This window comes from Gigantopelta aegis, chromosome 4, assembly GCF_016097555.1.
Source record: "Gigantopelta aegis isolate Gae_Host chromosome 4, Gae_host_genome, whole genome shotgun sequence".
Lineage (NCBI taxonomy): Eukaryota > Metazoa > Mollusca > Gastropoda > Neomphalida > Peltospiridae > Gigantopelta > Gigantopelta aegis.
Window position 1 is genome coordinate 68,216,193 of NC_054702.1, and position 24,020 is coordinate 68,240,212.

A 24,020-nucleotide genomic window follows, 5' to 3' on the forward strand; every position below is an offset into this window, starting at 1 on the left:
TTACATCGAAATGATGTTGTGCCCATTCAAGAAAAGTAACTCTGCATGCTATGCGACAGGAAGTGATCGCTCGCACTCTGATAAGCATGACTGAAAATATTGCAGCTGATGCAGAAATTTCAAAACTTTTCCATGACTTTTCAGTTTTAACAAAAATTTCAAAAGGCCTTGAAAAGTATTTTGCAAAAATTTCAAAACTTTTCCAGGTTTATAATGACCACGGGAACCTTGGATTACTGTTTAATGGGAATAAAACCACCAGATTAACTTCTTTATCACTAACCTGGACCAACAGGCCAGATAGACGAGTTGCGTACTAAGGAAGCATGCTTCAATTTTTATTCAATAGAACCCAAAATTAAGAAACAAAATATAAAAATAAATAACCTTGGGATTAATCTAAAATAATCTGATGAAGCCAATGAGACTGATGACAAGGGTTCTGGGGCCTAATTCACAAAGATCTCTTAGATTCTACTAGACAACAAAGCATCCTCTTTGTAAGTCTTTTAGCATTGCACTGCAAGATCGCATAGTTGTGAGAGTTTAGTAAATTAGGCCCCTGACCACACAAGCCCACTGTCCAAAGGTATTCTTATCTGTAAGTAATCCTTGTAGAACAGTCCTATTAAAAAGAAAGAAAAAAGAAAGAAAGCTGTATCAAGTAAAAAAGCCCAAACAATCCCTGATACCTTTGTAATAGTGTGATCAATTGAAGGGACCGGCAGCTTCGGCAAAGCCGCCTGGTAGCTGTTGAGTAGAGGTTTCCTTCCACCAAACAAACGAACCAGACCCTAGAAAAAAACAATTTTAAAAGTTGAAATATTAAAGGCACACAGTTACGGATTTAGTGGGCCTTATTTCTCTAAATATGGATTATAAATGGAAATTACATTCATTTAGAATAACAAACCTCGTTATTGTATCATCCAAAACATTTCAACTGAACAACGATCGAGGGAATTCCATGACACGCTTCATTTTTAAAATTTTAAAATTTGAAGTCATAAAAGTATGGCAAAATACTCATAGTGATGAAGCTATATGTACGACAGCTGTATAATGTAGTCTTGAATTGTGTATAGAGACTTGACAAATGAGGGCTGGCTATATACATGGCAAATAATTTTTAAAATATATTACTTCATGACAATAACGGCGAATATGCTGAAATAAAATAGTAAACAGTTAGAACATGAACTCACACATTCATTATTATTATTATATAAAAAAAAATTGGGGGGTCTTTTGGGTGGGGTCTTTTTTTAACAGAGCTACCATACACAGTACCTCTTCAGACACGTGTGCATGGAATTTAGCAGGGGCAGGAGTCTAGACGTTATAACTCTATAGTGCTCGGTTCCAAAAGTGGTAACATGTTTCCCAGCGTCGCCAATGTGGCCTATGACTAGCCAGTTGTTTTTCACTAAACGTTTGCAAATTATTTTGACTGATTTGCAAAGTAGTCATTCGGTTTAAAGTATGGCATAAAAAAAACCCAGTGTACTGTCGCATGTTTTTCCGTCCAAAGGTTGGTGTAATTATAACGTAACCCAGTTGAATCCAGTTCTACATGCAGGAGCAAGTTCAGCAAAAAAAAAAAAAAAAAAAAAAAAAAAGGCTCCAAGCAACTAGAAAGGGCAGTGCAAGTGAAACTGTAAATAAGGAAGTTTGTATTTTTATAAAATACCAAAAGGGTCGGCTAGATTCATATTCATCCCCCTGTTCAGACCACATACTGTTCGTACAATACTTAGTATTCCTCCTGTTCCAGATGGTTCGGTAATATGGATCAATCAAATACTTATTCACCGCCTCTATAAATTTTTTCTGTGTATATAGTCAGTCCTCGTTAGCTGAGGCTAAAAACACGGCCGTCATATATATATCCACATCATATATAAACACCGTCTAGTTCACAGTATTCTTTAAAAATGTAACAATTCCTATCCTAAGTCAGCTGTTATGGCATATTTTGCATAATAATTAATTTGACACGGTGGAAAATGAAGGTGTTTTTAATCCAGATGTTTAGATTTTTTCGCGTACAACTAACGATAAATTTATCTGAAGATGCAAAGGCCTAACTAGTCGGGATTGTCGACGTTTAACATGCTTCTGTTACTAAAATAAATTAATGTATAAGCTTACATGTTTTTATTAATTTTTAATAACTTATTTTTATTGTGTTTATTTTTTTTCTATTTACCCTAAGTGTTCTCGTTACATGAGCTTGGTAAATCCATTTTGGCACTGTGGTTATTCGGGGGATGCCCGTCATGCGACTCAAAAATAATACGTCACACCTCTGCTCTCCAAATAGACGTTATTTTTCTCTGAATTATGGACAGTCGACATAATTCAATTAGTTTTATAAAATATCAATTATAAGTGGGATATAGTGGTTATGTAAATGGTTCAATAAAGTACTTTTAGGTACAAATCAAATGTATATCTTTTCAGATAATACTTTGTTGGGTCATTAATTAGGTCAACCATCCATGACTGAGCACCTTTAAATACAATTATTCACTTGCATACCAGTACATAGAGATTACATTAAGGGTTAAAACCAGGATTGCAATTTATGAAATTATTTTCATTACTTCCACAAAAATGAGGACAATATTACAAGTTTCAAATAAGTTTCGTAACAGTAAAACAGCACCTCTGGCAGCTCTGCAAATGTGAAGTGTAATAACAAATTTTAAAATCCGAGTTTGTGTAAACATTCATAAAATAATATTTTTCAACAAATAAACCTTGTAAACACATCTAGCTACGTATACCTAATGGCATGTTACAGTTCCAGATGTGACCAACATAGCGCATAACAAATAAACCTTGTAAACACATCTAGCTCCGTATATCTAATGGCATGTTACAGTTCTAGATGTGACCAACATAGCGCATGACAAATAAACCTTGTAAACACATCTAGCTCCGTATATCTAATGGCATGTTACAGTTCCAGATGTTACCAACATAGCGCATGACAAATAAACCTTGTAAACACATCTAGCTCCGTATATCTAATGGCATGTTACAGTTCCAGATGTTACCAACATAGCGCATGACAAATAAACCTTGTAAACACATCTAGCTCCGTATATCTAATGGCATGTTACAGTTCTAGATGTGACCAACATAGCGCATAACAAATAAACCTTGTAAACACATCTAGCTCCGTATATCTAATGGCATGTTACAGTTCCAGATGTGACCAACATAGCGCATAACAAATAAACCTTGTAAACACATCTAGCTCCTTATATCTAATGGCATGTTACAGTTCTAGATGTGACCAACATAGCGCATAACAAATAACACGCTTACATTTTAAATGTAGTCAATAATACATAATATATACTGAATGGATAAAACATAATGCTGTTTTTTGAACAGCAATTCTTGGCTAACTGTCAGCTTATTTGCAGATCCAACACAATGTTATTTTGTTTTTTATTCCAGCCCGAGCTACAACAGCTTCATGTATCAAAGACTTCTTGATGCTCACTGATAAATAATACCAGTCTGGACAGTAAGAGTAGCGATGTAGAGGCAACATATTTTTCTCTCATTCTCTAGTGTCACAGCTAGTAAATATTATTAGGTACTGTGTTTGTAGGTTGCATTTAAAAAGCGATTTTATCAAATAATAGAATGTATTTGTTCTCTGACAATGTTATTTTTAAATTTTTGCAGAAAAGAACAAAATCATGTTGCTAGGGCTAGTTGAATGGGATGACTTTAAAGTAATAATTGTAATTAGAAATTTAATTATTAGCAAATAGACAGAACCACATACCAATTGTTTTTCAATGTTACTTATGGCACAAGTTTATAGTGATTAAGAATATAAACGAGTGCAATAAATAACATGGCAAAACAACTGTATGTGGTTCTGTATTTGTGTGCTAGTGTTCTGGCTAGGAACCCAACGTCATTCCTCGCTAAGGACATGACGTCATTCGGGTGAACATGTACTATGCATGCGAGATTTTGTATCACACGTATGTTCAATAAAATATTTTTTATTGCAGTCAGAATTGTGTTTACTACTATAGGGGTGGGAGTTAGCTCAGTCAGTTGAGTGCTTGCTTAAGGTGTTTGCATCGCAGGATCGAACCACCTAGGTGGATCCATTCAACTGATTGTGGGGGTTTTTCTCATTCCAACCAGTGCACCACAACGGACAAAGGCTGTGGTATGTGCTTTCCTGTCTGTGGGAAAGTGCTTATAAAAGATCCATTGCTGCATTAGGAAAAATGTAGCAGGTTTCCTCTGATGACTATGTTAGAATTACCAAATGTTTGACATCCAATAGAAAACTATTAATTAATCAATGTACTCCAGTGATGTGGTTAAAAAAAAAAAAATTTTTTATTACTATAGTTAGATTAAATGGGTATGTAATAAATTACATTTCAGCCCTCTACAATGCGACTCATTTGGTCGCATATGCAACCATTTATTTTCATTTGGGGACTAAAACATTTCATACTATCTATATAAAAATACAAGTAGGCGCCATCTGGCTCCTAGATGGAAACGTTAACATAGAGTGCTGCATTTAATTTAGAGGATGAGTAGGCAAGACTGCAGCTTGACAAATGAATAAAGAAAGAGAAGAAGTGAACTGACCAGCCACAACTTGGTCTTGATTGAGATGGGTCCCCTCACTTCGTATATCCAGCCATGGTAGGTGAGCAGAGCCTTCAGGCTGTACTTGATGAGGAGAATCGCAATCAGCCACATGATGATGGCAAACAGTGCACAGCTGATGTCATAACTGATGATGGGGTTCGAAACATCCAAGCTAGAAGAAAACAGTTTACATAACAAATGGAAAGCAGTACATAATACTGCTATGAATGTATGCTTACCACTAGATAACTATAGTCCATCCCACAGGGAATGCATTTTGGCATGCTATGGAAATAACTACAAGTTATTTATTTCTGAGCTGATTTTTTTTCTAAATTGGACACAAAAATAGTATTTTTTAGTTATTTCCAAAACACTTCAATTTACTTTTCTTCTTATGTCAAACAAAACTGAAAATATAAAATATTTCTTGTAGGAGGATGGGACGGGCTATAGATACATGAAATGTATGTATCTAAATCATAAACATAATTTCTCATTCTGTTTTCATTTTAAGATAAATTATATTTATGCATTAAGTTTCTTTTCACCTGTAATGCATTGTGAATAAATTCCACAAACTCCAGTTTAATCTGCAAAGTAGTAATTCTAATATTCTGTAAGCAAATCCAAATAATATGCAAACAAGCAGACAAACATACAAATAACTGAAAGAGAAACTTACCCAAGCATGTGGGTTTGAAAGAAGAATATCAAACCAAACGAAGGGTCGAAGCCTCCATAATGCAATGCCATTACGATGGACAATGTAAACACAAAACTCATTGGTGAGGCAGGGAAAAGCCCATTCCTGAAATTATTCTGAATGAAAAATAGAAATTTTTAAAAACCTGCATTACACAACAGATGTGAAAATATACATACTCATCCTACGTCATTCATTGCCACTGAAACATTTCAGCTTTCTTAAACCAACAAATAAAACTGGATTGCCCCAAGGACATCACTTACATGCATTCCTTTTAGTACTACATGTATTTAATTCACATGTAGTATACATGTACCCGTGTGCAGAAAATCAATATAACTTTATTTTAGATAGATATTATACAATATGTTATTATAAATTAACTATTATTGTTAAATTTAAAATATTGTATTGTAAATGCATTGAATCAAATTCATAGACAAAATACAATGTACTATTGACAAGATTATGACCAAATACTTACATATTGTCACTGCATAGATTAATGTCATTAAATGTAATCATTTGCTGTTGACAAAAACACTAATATTATGCTGTGTGACATGCATGAAAAACGTTTAATAGATATCAAGAACTTGGAAATCAATATAAAAGAACAAAATAAACAGTAGTTATTAGATATGTTTGTGACATTTTTGGTTGGATAATATACTACTCAAAAGAATTTAAGGGTCAAAAATTTATAACCAAATAAATTTCAGAGTGTATTAGATTGATGATGTAAACTACACCAAAAATTTAATTTATTGTTCCATATTTACAAAAACCCACAAATAAACGTCACTGTATACAAGAAAGTCACATGACATGCTGTCAAAGTTGAAGGTTGTCAAACATGGATTTTACACATTAGAACATTTGTTTAATAGTGTGTGAATCCACCCCTGACGCGAATACACTCGAGACATCATTGCCTCATGCTGTTGATCAGACGTCTGAAGAACTCTTGGGGAATGGCCTGCCACTCTGCTATAAGAAGTTGACCCAGATCATGAAGGTTGGCCGGAGGGGCATGGTTATCCCGAACTCTCCTGCCTAATTCGTCCCAGGCGTTCTCTATTGGGGCCAAGTCAGGCGAATATGCTGGCCAATCCATCCTGGCGATACCTTGTTGTCTGAGAAAGTCTGTTACCATTGTCATCCTGCAGAACTGCCCCGCCGCCAATCTGCTGAAGGCCTGGGAGAACCAACGGCCGGATAATCTCATTCAGATAGCGGATTCCATTCAGATTGCCATCCACCACATAGAGGGGGGTCCTGTGGTGGATAGAGATGCCGCCCCACACCATGACGCTGCCACCACTGAACCGGTGACGTTGTCTAACGTTAACATCAGCGAAGCGCTCCCTAGGACGTCTGTAGACACAAACCCGACCGTCGTTGAACTGGAGACTAAACCTGGACTCATCAGTGAACATCACTCGACCCCAATGAACACGTTGCCACCGCAGATGAAGTGTGCACCAGTGACGTCTGGCCGTTCTGTGACGTGGTAGGAGTGGTGGTCGAACAGCCTGGCGAAGGCAGCGTAGATTATTGGCTCTCAGACGATTGCGTATGGTTTGATCAGACACTCGAGTTCCAGTCGCAGTCCGCAGATTGTCACGTAATCGGCGTGCAGTGGTTGTGTGTTGACGTAGAGCCATATGCCCATCCTGAAGCCAAGCAATAGCCCTTCCTCGATCTTCGATAGTCAGTTGACGTCGTACCATTGTCGAATTTGGAGCGTGCACCGTACACGAACACAAGCTCCAATTATACGGAAATTCAGCATTGGGAACATGGAATACACATGCAAAGCGTGCAAATGAAGCGCTTTGTGAAAAAGCAAGTTATGGGCACTTAGCAGACCTTTCGCTTTCGCCCTAATTTACGTGCAAATGTAAGTATGTTTTCGCCATTAGAACTAGTCGACAGTGTCAATGACAGTGGATTTTAATTCATTTATGGGTTGCTTAGACCCACTTTCGTCAAAATGGAACAATACCATGCGTGACATTATGGTCTAGCTAATATAATTGACATTCAGAAAATAATGTCGAAAATATCGTCTGACCCTTAAATTCTTTTGAGTAGTATACAAATGCCATTACAAAGAGGTGTGATTGTACACTGGACTTTGAACTTAATTGAAGCTGGTTTAAACAACCTACCACATATAATTTATATGAGCACTTATAAAAAATATATTACCTTCATGCGACCAATGCGTTTCTTCCATGACAACAACCCACTCTGCCAGATTGCCTTGAAGACTTCATGGTTCAGATCAAGGTTTACACCTTCTGGGGTTACAGTGAATGAAAATGCTACAGCAGCATGAGCTTCTGCCATCACTCCGTCTGTAAAATAAAAACACCAAGCACTAATTATACACACTTCATCACAACAGGGGTGGAATGTAGCCCAGTGGTAAAATGCTCACTTTGCAATTGATACCCGTTGGTGGCCCATTGAGCTATTTCTCATTCCAGCCAGTGCACCACGACTGGTATATCAAAGGTCAAGGAATGATCTATCCTTTCTGTGGGATGGTGCATATAAAAGATCCCTTGCTACTAATGAAAAAATGCAGCGGGTTTCATCTCTAAGACAGTGTTGGGATTGACAAATGTTTGACAACCAATAGCCGATGTGTTCAAGTGGTGTCATTAAACAAAAAACCCTTTCATCACAACTTAACATAATTCTGACCCCTTCTTTATCTGTACATGCATGCAGTCTTCACCATAAGCAAAATCAAGGCGACCTGAAGATCACTCGCCTGAAGTGGTGCTAGGCGAGCAATCAGATAAAGTTTCAAATAAAATGTATTAGTTTTTTTTATTGCAAGGTGATTCAATTTGCCAATCTCCTAAAAACTTTCCCAGCGAGTGTGGAGGGGAGTGAGACTGATTGATCACCTGGTGACAACCGCATGTATGATATACATTTACACTGAATACTGTACTATAGCTATCCTTTTAAATATGATTTTCAATGGTATGTGCTCTCATAAATGTGAAAACCTGTGGATAAATGATCACTTGTTAATTAGCAGCCTATTTTGAAACAGTGGGTTTCTTCTTGCACACTCTAGACCATGGAACTATCACCACTGTCATTGTTTGACACCAAACAAATATAGACAATAATGAAACATTATATATATATATACTGGGATGATGTTAAATATTTCTTCTTTGTTTCCAACACAATGCAGAAACTGGTGCATTAAATTTAGGATATTATTCACAAACGAAATAAGTTACCTGAATTTTTCGGAGTGTAATCCATAATTTAAATACCTGCAATTTTGTTCTTCTTAGAGGCCTACATGTATGTTGTCAGGGTTTACGTGGAAGCACCTGTTTCATTAGTCATTGTCAAACTTGTTTCTTTTATATAGTTATTAAATTATATAACATATGTATAACCAATCATATTAGTCAATTTCACATGGCTGATGGCTGTGGAAGCATGATGCATCACTGTATGATAATAACAGCAAATGTAATCTTGTTTTCCTCTGTAGAATGTGATGTTAACATGTTTAAAGTAGGCCATTACAGATAATAAACCTACGCAATACAGCAGTGAAGTATCCCCATACAGTACAATGTACACTTGAACATTTATTTATTGCAAACATGTTGTTGATGTGTTAATGTTATGTTAAGTACAAGTGGAGTATCATAGATTACTTGTACATACATGCAAGTGATTTTAAATGACAAATATCAATAACTGTAACTTAGGGACATTTGCAAATTAAATTCAAAGCATGCATGAGTGAACAGTGGGAAATGTGTACCTGAACATTTTATACTTAAAACCTTTACAATTACAATTTACAAGGGTCAATATGTAATCAATGAACAGTTTCTTGATCCTTGATAAAGTGACTTTAAGAATGTTTAACTATTTACCAAATAACCAATTGACAATTTGTGTCAATTTAAAGTTGCGTACCCAAAAGGTGAACAGAACGTGTGAAGTACTGTGCCCTGTAAAAGTATGTATGGTCCGTTTGTGTCAAAAGGGAACCAATCAATCGACACGAATAACATTAAAATTCAAATCAAAATTGTGCCGACTCGCAAAACATCACAGGCCTTTAGACTGCCCTAAAGTTGAGGTGATAAACACTGTGCCCAAAATACATATTGCCACATAATTACATGTATGCCCAAATTAAATAGAAATATGCTGATCTCAAAACACTTCACCTCAAAACTACGGAGATATTAAACATTAATTAGATTAAAATAACTTAAAAATGCATTTCTAAATAATCCACAACTGTTCAGCATTACTGCATTAAAAAGACTTTGCTGTGCTCAGAAGAGACCAAAAAACCCAAAACAAACAAAAACACAATGTTGTGCAAAAATTAGTGACAATAAAAAAATTAAAAATCAGTTTAAATAAATAAGTTTCTTTACAAATTTCCATCCAATTGAATAGGCTAAGTATTCTTTTTTGATACAGGGATGAAAACAACTGATAGAACAGCCAAGGTGAAGAAGCCACAATTCGGCCGTTAGTCTTAAGTGTTGCATTATATATTACTTCAGGTGAAGCTGCATACCTTGACTGTTCCAGCATTTGGTCTTCACCTGGGACTCTATTAGAAATTACTTTAAATCTAATAGTATACAATTTGATAATTTGTCGAGATACTTTTAATTTCCATAATTTTGTCTTCTTCAAAAAATGTAATGAGAACCTGTATGCATGGAGTTAAATGTTATAATATGTTTTTATATGACCTTTAGCATTATACAGTATATACATATGCCAATTCATTGGTTCCCCTTGCCATATACTATAGACCCAGTATTATAAAAGCATGTACCTGTACATGGTCTGTATTTCAACTAAAATGGTCAATTATAGGCCAAGGTACATGTACATGAATCAGTATGTTAGTTAAAACTGTCAATATCAGGCCAAGGCATGTCAACTCAAATAGTAAATACGGCCAAGGTACATACTGGTATACTTTAAACCCTTCTTCTGTATTAATACATGTATAACCAAGCTATAACAAATCTACATACAATTTTACAACACATGTTCATGTAACAAATGTAAACATTACACATACTGTCAGTTTCAGCTGTGAAAAGGAATATTGTTATACATTAACTAGCCTACCATTAAGCCATTAACTGCAATTATGATATATACATGTACCATTTCTTTCAATATCAACAACTGTAATTTCATAAGAACTTACATGTATCAAATGTTTTTCTTCAAAACAACCAAAATCATAAATAAATTGATCAAAGAAAATCCAAAAGTCATTCATCACTATTCTCTGTGCTATCCTGTCTGTGGATTGGCAGGGCACAATATTTCACAAGAACAGTTGTTCTGTTCCCATGATGGTTACGCAACTTTAAAATCATGTGAACCGCCAATTGGTTACGTGGTCAACAATTACTTTCTAAAATTAAAAGTACCCCATTAGAAGTCAAATTGAAAATCAGTTTTATGTTTATAATACATTTGAACCACCAATGTGACAGAGAACCCTATAGTTCAAGTGTTTTACAATTAGGTAGGTCTAACTCATCAGTTACTAGAACTATATTCTCTTAATCAAACAACTGGTTACCTTAGAAGTAAAACTCACGTGAACCGACTTCCGGTTACCTAAGATTTTGAAATATTGTCCCCTGGTTTGGTGCATATAAAAAATCCCTTGATACTAATGAAAAATGAAGCAGGATATGACGAATAACGCCATCATATTCTGTCAATAGAAACGGTGGTTCTATTGACGGTGGTTGCAAGATAAATGTGTATCCTTCTTTATGCACTCATGTATGTCAGTCAAAAATGGGTATGCATGTGTGACAGGTGTTCCATATGGCATATAGACCAAAGTATCCACTTGTTCACCCATCCATAACTACCATTACACAGATAAAGCTACATGTATGTCTGTATTCATTCACAATCTATAGGTGTTCTAGAACAAGCAGAGACTTGTTTACTGGTTAAGACGTCATGCCCAACTGAACTTAATCCTCCTGTAATTAAAAACAACTATTACTGAGACCCCGAGCTGTAAGAATGATACAAAATTAGTTTAACATAAGATTATTTGAAGCTTATAACAATTTGGTTGCTACAATGGATAACTTAAATTAATACGATACTACTTAGAATTATATGCACACATAAATGTGGTATGTTAATCTACCTGGTTTGAGGCCATGTACAATTACGCTATATTATGAGGATCAGTTACATGTAAACACATATTAAACACATGAAGGATAAACCAAGTTTATGACATAACCACTCAGTGTATCTACATATATAACATCAGGGCTCAAACTGGAAAGAATTTAGTTTGAGCCAATTTTCACAAATATACAAAATAAATAATTCCTTGAATTTTCAATGAAAATTATTAAAAAGTGGTTAATTTAAAGAAACAATTATTAGCCAAACAAAGAATGTTGTAGCCACTTTGTATAATAATTAGCAATTGACTAATTTGGTAATGTGTAGGGTGAGCCATATAACATAAGTTCTTGTTTAGTGATACAATTATGTTAATTTCCAATGATCAATTATAATAAAAACATTTATCAGTTATTTTAAAAATCCATAATTGATAAAATGTTAACTATAACTGTTCCTCCAGTTTAGATGATGAAATTGATGTAAATATGTTGGGGTTGGTATTTATTTTCATTTGTACACAAAGAATAAAGATATTAAAGGGACATTCCTGTGTTTGCTGCCATTGTTTAGATGTTATCGACTAACAGAGACTTTTTAAAGACTGTAATTACATATCAAATATATTTTTATGCATAAAGTATTAATGGCTGTATATTAAACATGTTTCTGATCGTTCTAGTATTTGTACTAGGTTAAATTTCATTTTATTTCCTAAAATATTCTTTTTTTGTACGTACAAAATTATTTGAAGACAAAATCAAGTTTGGGCTTCTTACAAATATTAAGACAACCAGAAACACACTGAATATACAGACACTGACATTCTAAACAAGAAAATATATTTAATGTGTATTTTTAGATGTCAAAAGATTTTATTAGACAGAAACATCTTACAATGCAGGAAACTCAGGACAGTCCCTTTAAACAGTTATTACTGTAACAGTAAAATCAGCAATCTGTGGGATCAGTCCCAGTGAACAGGACAAAAAAAACTTGTGTAGGTGCATATATTTCCTATAATTCAGATCCTTCTTATGTTCAATTCTAACCAATATTGCAACTTAAAGTTGATCAGTTGGTGCAAACTGATTACAACTGACGATTTATGATGAAACTCCCACTGATTCCCAACACAAGCCGTTACATAAATCAACTGGTAGCCAGTACCACCAATGATGGCTCATTTACAAAGGATGGGGCATGTGTGTGCAGTCTGGTTCATGTGGCTGCTCCATTCAGACAGAGCTTAAATTTATACCAGCTGCATTTTTGCTGCAATTAATAATTTAATTATTCACTGCAATGAATTTTCAATATAAGTCTTACAAAAAAGAATGATTAAATATGAGAATAATCGTGGACGTACATTTCAGCCGATATGGAAATAATGTTACATGGTGTGGAGGCTACAATTTGTTCAAAATACACTGGCCTCACGTTGTTGGTTGGTTAATAAAATTTGCAACTGGCCAAAGTTTTGGGTAAACCGATTTCTATCTTTAGTTGTGATAATGTGAATGAACGATTACACAATCTACCTAACAATGGCATCCAATGGCTATGCTTGCTTATTTTAATCAACACAATTACATGTATTAATTAACGGCATGTGCTCAACATATATGGAAACAAAAATCTTAAGTTTGCTTTTCAAAATGTGTTTGACCAAAGTCAAGATACAGTCGCACAGTATAAACGCTTTCATCACTCACAGGGACGGGATGTAGCCCAGTGGTAAAGTGTTTGCTTGATGCGTGGTCGGTCTAGGATCGATCCCCATTGGTGGACCCACTGGGCTATTTCTCATTCCAGCCAGTGTTCCACCACTGGTGTAACAAAGGCTGTGGTATGTACTATCCTGTCTGTGGGATGGTGCATATCAAAGATCCCTTGCAGCTAATCAAAAAGAGTAGCTCATGAAGTGGCGACAGCGGTTTTTCTCTCTCAATATCTGTGTGGTCCATAACCATATGTCTGTCACCATAGAACCATAAATAAAATGTGTTGAGTGCATCTTTAAATAAAACATTTCCTTCCTTCATCACTCACACGTTAATTTGTCAGATACAACAGTTGTTTGCATCAATGGATACTAAACTGCAGTTTTGTATTGGCTACTTATTTCAGTCTTCACGCATGTGGTCGAAAACATGCACACGCATAGCAATCATGGGAACAATACGAGTATGTCGCCAAATTACAGTGAAATGCATACACTGAATAAAATTAGTTTACAATAATTGTGAGATGAAATATTTTATTAATAATAGTGAGAGATAAAAGAAACAAATGTTTTATTTAACGACGCACTTGATACATTTTATTTAGTTATATGGCGTCAAACATATGGTGAAGGACCACACAGATAATGAGAGAGGAAACCTGCTGTCGCCACTTCATTAGCTACTCTTTTCGATTAGCAGCAAGGGATCTTTTATATGCACTATCCCACAGCCTTTGATATACCAATTGTGTAATAATAGTGAGATGACATCACAAAACTGTCAAAGTTAGCTGTATTTTTAAATACACTGTGAACTTCAATTTCATTACATTTTATTCACTATAGCCTATTAATATAAAAAAACCAAGTGTTACAAAATTAAATTAAATTAAATTTAAAATAAATAAAAAACACCCTCTACAAACATCTACCCGCCCCCATATTTTTACCCATAGGTCATAAAGATCTGTAGTTATAATTGTACATCTCATAATCTTACACTTCTGACCCAAAATCTGGGATTCGCAATTCTAAGCATGGCTTCCTGCTAAATACTGCCTGGCTATCATGCATGATATAGTTACATATTTCTTGGCACAAGAATTCAACAGAATTCTGTGAACCTTTTATAGTGTATTACTGGTCAGTAGATACATGTACAGTGTTCGAGATTAACGGTATCCCGATATACCGGGGATACCATAATTTAATTTTGGATACCAGACTTCAAGAACCCAGTATCCCAACGGGATGCCATATAATACTAAATTCTCAGGTGGGATACCAGATTTTTAAATGTTAGTATCCAAGTGGGATACTGGCCAAAAAATTTAATCTCGAACACTGATGTATGTAACAAATTAATGCATTTTTTTTTTTTACGATTCTACCAGAATCATAAAATGATGTAATGCAGATATTTTGAGATTCCAGCTCAATATAATTATGCTTCTGACCCAAAATCTGGAAGTCATGGAAGCATAGAATCGTGCTAAATTTGCAGCACTAAAAGGCAAATTTAAGTCCCTTTAAGGGAACTGTCCAGTCTGCTGCAACTGTCAAGATGTTGGTGACCAATACCTGCAGACTTTTTTAATGACTGGAATTATGCATGTATATTAATTATAAGTTTTGTATAATATAATAATTAGTGACTGTATATTAAATGTATTTATATTATTGTCCTATTTTTGTTCAAACTTCATTGTTTTCCCCATGTACATATGTGTGTACATATGTTTTTTGTACGTACAATATTATTGGGAGACCAGAAACACATTGAATATACTGACACTGATATTCTAAACAAGAAAACATATTTAATACGTAATTTTAGTCGTTTAAAGATTTCATTAGTCAAAACATCTCACAATGCAGCAAACTCATGATAATCCTCTTTAAGTTTAACAAACAAGCTTAAATTTCAAAAACCATTATACAGTTTAACTGTTGTGCTACAGAGAGGCATGGTTAAAGGAATGCTTAAGCAAGGCTTTTGGACTGGTATGCATATCCAACAATATATAATGCACATTATTGCTTAATATTTATCAACAAGTATAATCTTATATTTAATTAATAAAACAGTTAAATGTGACGGCTATTATATATAACGGACACAGCCATCTTGTACCATCCCAGTGAATACGCCCTCTGGAGACCCGTTAGTTATGTAATACTTAACGTGCCACAACAGGAATTAAGTCTTAGAACTGAAGAAACAAGTGTATGTGATATTCGCAATGTTCTGTAATAATATCCATCCCAGTAAACCAATAATCAGTATATATTATTTTTCAATACAAATTAAACCACCATTGTCAAAGTGGCTACACAATAAGTCGAAATAATTGTACCATGTTTTGTCCATGCATTAATTAACCTACGTACTGAAATGATACACAGAGTGTTTTCTTAGTTAATTGCTCTATTTTGTGATTCCTAATTGGCAGGTGTGTGTTTGATAGGTAACCAGACAAGCCAATTAATTACCACTGTCTAGACACAAAAATACATACCAGTATTGTGTAATAACCTGTTGCTCCTAAAATGGTAATGGACATGGTTTATTACTGTAAATACTTCCGTTAAACTATTGATTTAGTAGACTTTCCCCATCTAAAATCACAGTCCCCCCCCAAAAAAAAATTATCACTTGGGTATCGTGGGTTGTCGTTTTTGCTCCAATGTAGATTACCAATAGGCCCAATAGTATACATTTTTCCTTTGGATTATTTAACAAAGAAAAATACTATAACCCTATTTCATTCTGTTAAGGCAACTTTAAATATATTTAGTTCAATAGTTTATTATATTAAGTCAGGTTGATCAAAGAGAAACACCTTGTCATAAATTACTGCTTTTGTTTACACTGTGCAAACAGGAGTTGGTCAGAGCTGACATCACTTCGCCCCAAGCTGAACTGAATGCCTCGAAAACGGCTATCCCCAGTTAGCAGGAATAATCACATTTTTCATTAACTCTAAAATTATGAGTTTTTCATTTGTTAAATTGTCAGTATGTATTGGTGATCCAGGTATGCATCTTTTCAACACATAAGGCTCATGTTTGAGTTTACTCTCCCATTAATGAACTAAGGTGTTATTATTATTTTTATTTTATTTTACTTCTAGGTAACTTAAAACCAAGCACTTGCCCAGATGTGGTTCAGGCTGACCTATTTTCAATTACATGACAGTAACAGGGGACATTTATTTGTTTTAATTCTCTCATATGATAGTATACCGAGAGATAATATATTATATTATTAACACATTATTTGACATATACCCATGTCAATGATTTTAAGCTAACATTGGCATTTTGATACAATGTATCCTTGTTCAAACAAAAAGTACATGTACGCAATCAGTGTTTCTGCCAGAATTTTTTTTTTAGTATGGCGCTAGGGAATTGAATGCAACCACAGTCAAGAGGGCGGGGGGGGGGGGGGGGGGGGGGGGGGGGGGGGGGGGGGGGGGGGGGGGGGGGGGGGGGGGGGGGGTGGTGGTGCTCCATCAGAAAGAATGTAGGTTATGTTTAGGATTAGGGTTAAGAAATCATACATTAATAATAAGAGTAATTAATTTTGTCAAAATGTTAACTTTTTTTAAATATGCAAAAAAGTATGGGTATGGCACCACGGATACCTGCTTTACCCTCCTGCAGAAACCCTGACAATGTAGTAGAAAATGATGACCTGCTACTTGTTTACACCAACATGTTACAATGTTAGTAATGTTTACTGTGTCTACGTTATAAATAAAACATATAAAACAGCCCTCTACATTAACGTTGACATCTATGAGACAGATGGCACCTAATTCTATTTTATATATATATATACGACTGTATGAAACATTTTAGTCACCAGATAAAAAAAAATTTAAATCGCAATGTAAAATTGCAGACAGCGATTATAAATATATGTTTAACTCTTGAACAACAGAGTGCTCGAGAGCAAGGTAAACAATAATGTTAAATCCAGTTCTTCCTATCTGGTGTGTGCAATCGCACTCTCAACTGCATCTTAAATTTATCTCAGAAGTGTTTTTTTGTCATTTACCTAAAAATAATGCCTAAACATTTCAAATGTGAAGGACTAAATACATGTATACATGTATCTGCTGGTTGGAATGAGCATGCACAGTACTGTTAGCATTTTTATGTTAAAAGGACGGAATGCGATAAGGTAATAAAAAAAACAGTTTTGATAACTAAACATAAACAACTTTCTGATCATACCACACAACTGACAAGTTATTATCGTACCATCAAACAATTTCAATCAACATATGTTTTCGATACTGTGTAACTGCATGTATTGCGAGATTATGCAAGATATTACGTTACTATCAGCCTGAACAGAAACAACAAAGTGTTGTTTTTTTCTCTCAACATTAAAAATGCTTCAAGTCAAGCTACAAACTTTATGTTTTAATTATAATATGATAAATATTATCATTATTATAATGCATGTTATGTTTTTGCATTAATGCAATATTTTGGTACAAATAAAATGCCAAACATAGTGAACTCCAGTTATCAGAAATACCTGCAAATTTAAGTTATTGTCTGCTATGCTGACATTAGACCTGTCAAAGTTAGATGATATTCCACATGATCCTTACACTGATCGAACAATAAAAACCATGGATGACTATTTGGGTTAACCATTATGTCATTCACAGCAAAGTTAGTTTTTTTTCAGTAATTTTTGGTGGGGTCCTGTTTACATGTACATTTAGATTTAGTACAAATCAAGGTGGTTTGGTTAGATTTTATGAAACTATATACTTCTCTACCTCTGTCAAAGTACTTAAGGTTCCCTTCATACATAGAACAAGAGGAATAGACATTAAGCTATGAAATGAACATCATGCAAATTTATGTTTTCAGAAAAAAGAAAGAAATGTTTTATTTAATGAAGCACTCAATACATTTTATTTACGGTTATATGGCATCAAGCATATGGTTAAGGACCAACCACACAGATTTGGAGAGGAAACCCGCTGTCGCCAATACATGGGCTACTCTTTCTGATTAGCAGCAAGGGATCTTTTATTTGCACTTCCCACAGGCAGGATAGTACAAACCATGGCCTTTGTTGAACCAGTTATGGATCACTGGTTGGTGCAAGTGGTTTACACCTACCCATTGAGCCATGCCTCGACTGGGATCCGAACCCAGTGCCTACCAGCCTGTAGACTGATGGCCTAACCACGACGCCACTGAGGCCGGTTATTATGTTTTCAGTTAAAACTATTTATTATTCTGAAAATTATTCAATATTTTTTTTACTCATTTCAAACATTTTATGATTTTATTTTTAAAAGAAGAATTTGATGTAAATTATTGCATGGGGTGCAGACACTACATTACCATTAGCCTACAAGGACAAAAATAGACAGCCAATGAAACTATCGAAAATATATGACGTTTGTCAAAATATAGCGGAAACATCTATAGCTTAGCGGCATGTTTCTTTGGAGGAAAACTTGGCTTTCGTGAGAGATTATCACAAAATTTCATAATAAACCTAATGTGGCAATTTATTTTCTCATATATATGGCAAATTGCAATGGCAATCTTACCCAAATAGTAAAAAATATTTTGATCATAGCTCAAGCTATTCCATTTTATTATTGTCCATATGTTAAAGGCTTTAACTTTTAGAGTTTAAGAGTCAACAGGTCAGAGGACATGATTCGCTGATTCAGAGAATCAGACAGTATCAAAATATTTAATGTTCAGCAACATAATGTGCAGTGCAACCAGTAAACATATGTCAGTCTCAAATATCTTACACTTTACAGGCCTATAAAACCCTAAATATACACACAATTAGGGTGTTTTAACTTTTATCAAATGTGATTCGTATATTTTGTTTTTCAATTTCAGATTTCAATCATCAATGTTCGGCAAATCGACTCGATCAATGAACTTGAAGTGACAGTCACAATGCGACGAATGCCTGTTTGCGTATCCATTATTCACAGTATATAATAAACAATAATACAAGCAACTAAAAAGTTAATTGTTGCTAGAATATGCTACCTTCTGTGTTTGATTAGACGATCTTAAATATTATCCAGTTGTAGGAAATGTGAATGTTTTCCTTGAACAAACGAAACCACACCAAAACAGCACGTTAGACTGCTGTTGTGATAAATAATTATCTTTGGACAGTAACCAGTCTACGCATGAATAAATTATAGTGAGGCTAACCTAAAAATAATGCCTGAGGTTTCGTCCCCAAACCTGTTCGCCCCGGCCAGTTAGCTCCATGCCAGTTCGCCTTTCAAAACGTATGCCAGTTTTCCCCCGCAAAAAACCTGTTTGCCCCACTTAGGGTTTGGTGTGTCCATTCTTGAATATCAATAAGAAAAAAAAATTACACAGACTATGTTTGATCACTGACAGCCATATTGTTTTGTTCTGAGATATTTTATTGATCAAACAAGAATTAAAAGGATTGCACAACAGGCAGAGCCTATATAAGTGCTTTCCTAAACAAGATGGACATCAGACAATATTCATAATCATATATATCTAATGCATAATAACAATGTCTAATGGCATAAAATATTTAACATAATTAATATTTTTTAATATACGAGTAATAAAAGGTAGAGAGTAGATAGAATAGAAATGGGATAGTCGAGAAAAAATATGATTGTAATGATCCTATTGTTGGAGCTAACCTTATATGGGGCAGTAATATCAGAATAATAAGTTAGTTCAACTCGAATCTCTTACTTTCAGCTATATATTTATGTACTGCGTTAAAAATTAAATTGTTTTCTTCATTTGGTAGGTTTATTGACCCGGATAGTAGTAGGTCAATGTCTAAGATATCAAGGTAATTCCGTAACGATGCAAATAAATCATATCTTTGTCTGATGAACAGAGGGCAGACATAAAAATAATGAAAATTATTTTCACAGTTATCTCCACGTGCACAGCTTGTGCTATCAGAAAGATGACTTAAAAATAAATGATAGTTTAAGTTGCTAGCATAGTTACGAAGCTGACAATGGATAATGTTACATTTACGATTTCCATAAAGATAGAGAGTAGATGAAGGATTGGGATTTCCCTTTTTTATCAACGATTAGTGGGATTAATATATGGCAAGATTTCATCCAGTAGATATTGAGGTGTTTCGCCTTTAAGTATTTTATGCATTAGAATTAATTTACTATTTTTGCGACGTTTATATAAAGGTTCCCAACCAAATTCATAATATAGTTTGTCTGGAGATGTTCCTTTCCTAAGTCCTGTAATGATGCGGGCAGCTTCAAGTTTCACTGACTCAATTGTATTGGATTCTTCAGCTGTACAATTATCCCAAATTATATTACCATATTCTAAGATTGGTCTTATAAATGCAACATACAATTTAGTTAGAGAGTATCTATTTAATTTATATTTTAACATACGTAAAATGTTAAGTCGTTTACAAGCTTTAGCATATATGTCATTAATATGATCTGTCCATCTACCATTGGAGTTTAAAGTAAGCACTAGATGTTTGTGGGAAGTTACATTATCAAGAGGAATTCCATTAAGATATAGCATAGGATTATCAATATGTAGTTTTCTTGTGAATAACATATTGACAACCATATTGATTAATGTCATATTTAATATTGGAAGGCAATTCAAATTCAGGTATGGTTCTTAATTTAAATAAACTTTGAAATCTATTATATATTCATATATTAGTGTATGTGTAATGTAGTTTTTATCAGCTGAAACGAGAGCTTACCCACTATGAATGTGACATGATAGGTGCTATGTAAATCGAAAGCCCTTTGATCTAGGCTGACTAAATTCCCGTGGATATATATTAAGAGTTAACGGTAATCATTGCATATGGTGATTATATCTTCTTGATACCTAGTTACCGATCATCCGGGTCTTTGGGGGTGAAGCAAAGTCGTAGTGATTACTGTTTTACATAGAATAAAGTTATCATATTAACTTTCTGCATGCCTTGCATATTGTCATTTATTTTCTGTAGCTAACACATAGTTGCAGCATGTCTTATGAGTATTATAGCAGCTTGGGTTGTCATATAACAGAAACGAACAACGGGAATATGAATTAGTACAGTCTATATTTATTACCGACATGTTTCCGTATAGCTTATATTGTCGAGGGGACCTGACTAGAGGCAGGTTGGGTAGAACAATTTTTGTTGATGCAATTTTCAGGTAATATTAATTATATATTTTAACAACTTTGAAATAATAAGATAATTATTAATATTATAATAATTATGATGTGGGCTACAAAATATATAATTTGTATGTATAATAATAAAATGTATATGCATGATTCAAGATAATTATCTTTGATTTAACATAATTATTTTATTTCCAAATAGAATGTAATAATTAAACAATTGCAAAGTTGTTACTTTACAACTTTAAATTACAGTATTATTATTGTCATTCTTATTATATAGATGTATTGGCAACTGAAAATGTTCCACTGAATACATTCTTTTATTCTTTAAAAAACAAAAAACAAACCCAGTTTCTTGAAATAATGAAATGATTTAGTTTTTACAGATTGTGAAATTATCTCATGATGTTGGCCTTCTTTACCGGTTGAATGCAGGCGAAAAGAAAATAGCAATAATAAAATGTAGCCAACCTCAGATCTTGTCATCTAAGGGGAGTTATATCTCTCTAGCTACCCATCACTCCCCTGAGATTAGTTCAAGGAGAATAATATATAACTCCCTTGGCATGTGAATATTAATATTTTAAATTGCCCTCCATAATCTAAGTTAGGGTAGCAATTAATAACTCCCATATTACTTTCATGTCACGGTCTACAACCTACTAAAACAGTGTTACCTCATCGAATAAACCTATAACTGTTTTAATAATAGGGTTTAACATCAATCTAATTAAAATTAGCTCCACTATTACATGTGGATCTAACAGCAGCCAGTTGGAGCTCATGTCCACCAATCAAAACCTTACTTGCAGAATCATGCCAGTGATTTGAAAATAATTTGAAAACATTCCGAATTATCCTGAGGGTATACGACATGTTTCGTGTGAATTACGAATGCCTTATTTAGACCAGTAGAACTAATTTTAATCAGATTGCTAACAACACTGCATAGTCTCCAATGTCCAGGTAACATTTCGTCTGTAAATTATAATTTAAATATTGACCAATCACACTTCGCCTTTCATAACGTTATTTGGGAGCCAGTACAGCGAACCATACCAATACGTACGGGATGGGTTATCAGTCTTCAGTTTTACATTACAAATTATTTATTTTATAAAATAAAACGTTTTAAGGCATTCGCAATTCACACGAAACATGTCGTATACCCTCAGGATAATTCGGAATGTTTTCAAATTATTTTCAAATCACTGGCATGATTCTGCAAGTAAGGTTTTGATTGGTGGACATGAGCTCCAACTGGCTGCTGTTAGATCCACATGTAATAGTGGAGCTCATTTTAATTAGATTGGGTTTAACATGGTATATATATTAATAAAACACAAAAACTTACCTGAGTAAATAATGGTTAACACACGTATATAATATATGTGTTGTTTTACACGTAGTCAGTGGATATTGCAGATTTTGTCTTGGGCTGTATTGGAATTGATATTGCAATTAAAATTTAAGTAATGTGTACAAAACTAATGTTTCATAAGATACAGGTGGAGAAAGGAGATGGGGCAATTATCATGACTGTTAGTAAACCGATCTGTATCAATATGCCTTCTGCTAGACTACACATATTTAACCTAAGTTGCTTTTAACCAGGGTTAAATTACCTCTTGTATAGATGCACTTATGTAGCATATTCAAGGAAAATGTATGAATGGGATGGTTAAATGTCATATTATTCTCCATGTGAAACAGTGTTTTTAGAAAGGAAAACAAATATGGCGATGACCATTCATTTTATTGCAGATAATTGCTGAAGCAGGTTGTGTGCACACATGCACACACACACACACACACACACACACACACACACACACACACACACACACACACACACACATAATCCGAAGAACTGCAGAATACCATAAAACGACATGTAGATGCAAAAAGGTGTCCTTTAACTTGAACAGAAGCAAAATCTACAAATGTGCCACAACCACCAAATTACATTGATTCATAACGGAGTAAATAAAAAAAAACCCAGAAATATATATACACGTGTGTGTGTGTGTGTGTGTGTGTGTGTATATATATATATATAATATATATATATATATGTATGCGTATGTATCCGAGATACAAGTATACCTTTATTGTTTAATACATTATACATTTGTTGTTTATTGTTTAATACATTATACATTATACACGTCCGCAGGTACAATATCTGGAGTGGGGTAGGGGGCAAAATCGATTCACTAATATCAAAACCTACATTAGCTTGGCCATTTACCTTTCGACCGACCGTTCAAAATTGCGCCAAATTCCCTCAATCAAAATTGCGCACCCTTTTCTCTGGCATTTAACAGCTCCATTCAAATTCCATAGTAACCCCCCCCCCCCCCCCCCCCCCCCACCTGCCTGCTACCGATTTAATCGGGCTGCTGGTGCGCCAATGCAGGCAGTCCCTCCTCTCCCCTCCCCCCCACCTTTCCTGTCATGGACGGAGGAGCCGGCCAAGGCCGGCTCTTGTGCCCACGACAGGCGTGCGCTACAACAGCTTGTTCTGAATGTGCACGTAAA

The 24,020-nt window shown here is 34.6% G+C and overlaps 1 protein-coding gene across 2 annotated transcripts in view; it reads right to left on the reverse strand.

Moving 5' to 3' along the window:
- The window catches only part of LOC121370983 (carnitine O-palmitoyltransferase 1, liver isoform-like), a 54,128-nt gene extending 34,671 nt beyond the window's left edge, over positions 1 to 19,457 (reverse strand). For both annotated transcript variants that reach the window (XM_041496561.1, XM_041496560.1), the window contains exons 1-5: positions 19,344 to 19,457; positions 7,571 to 7,719; positions 5,333 to 5,469; positions 4,645 to 4,819; positions 693 to 794 (exon numbers count right to left, since the gene is read on the reverse strand). In XM_041496561.1, the coding sequence (XP_041352495.1) occupies positions 693 to 794; positions 4,645 to 4,819; positions 5,333 to 5,469; positions 7,571 to 7,711 (555 nt within the window). In that variant the 5' untranslated portion in view covers positions 7,712 to 7,719; positions 19,344 to 19,457. The remainder of the gene's footprint in view (positions 1 to 692; positions 795 to 4,644; positions 4,820 to 5,332; positions 5,470 to 7,570; positions 7,720 to 19,343) is intronic.
- Between the last annotated feature and the right edge of the window lie 4,563 nt (positions 19,458 to 24,020).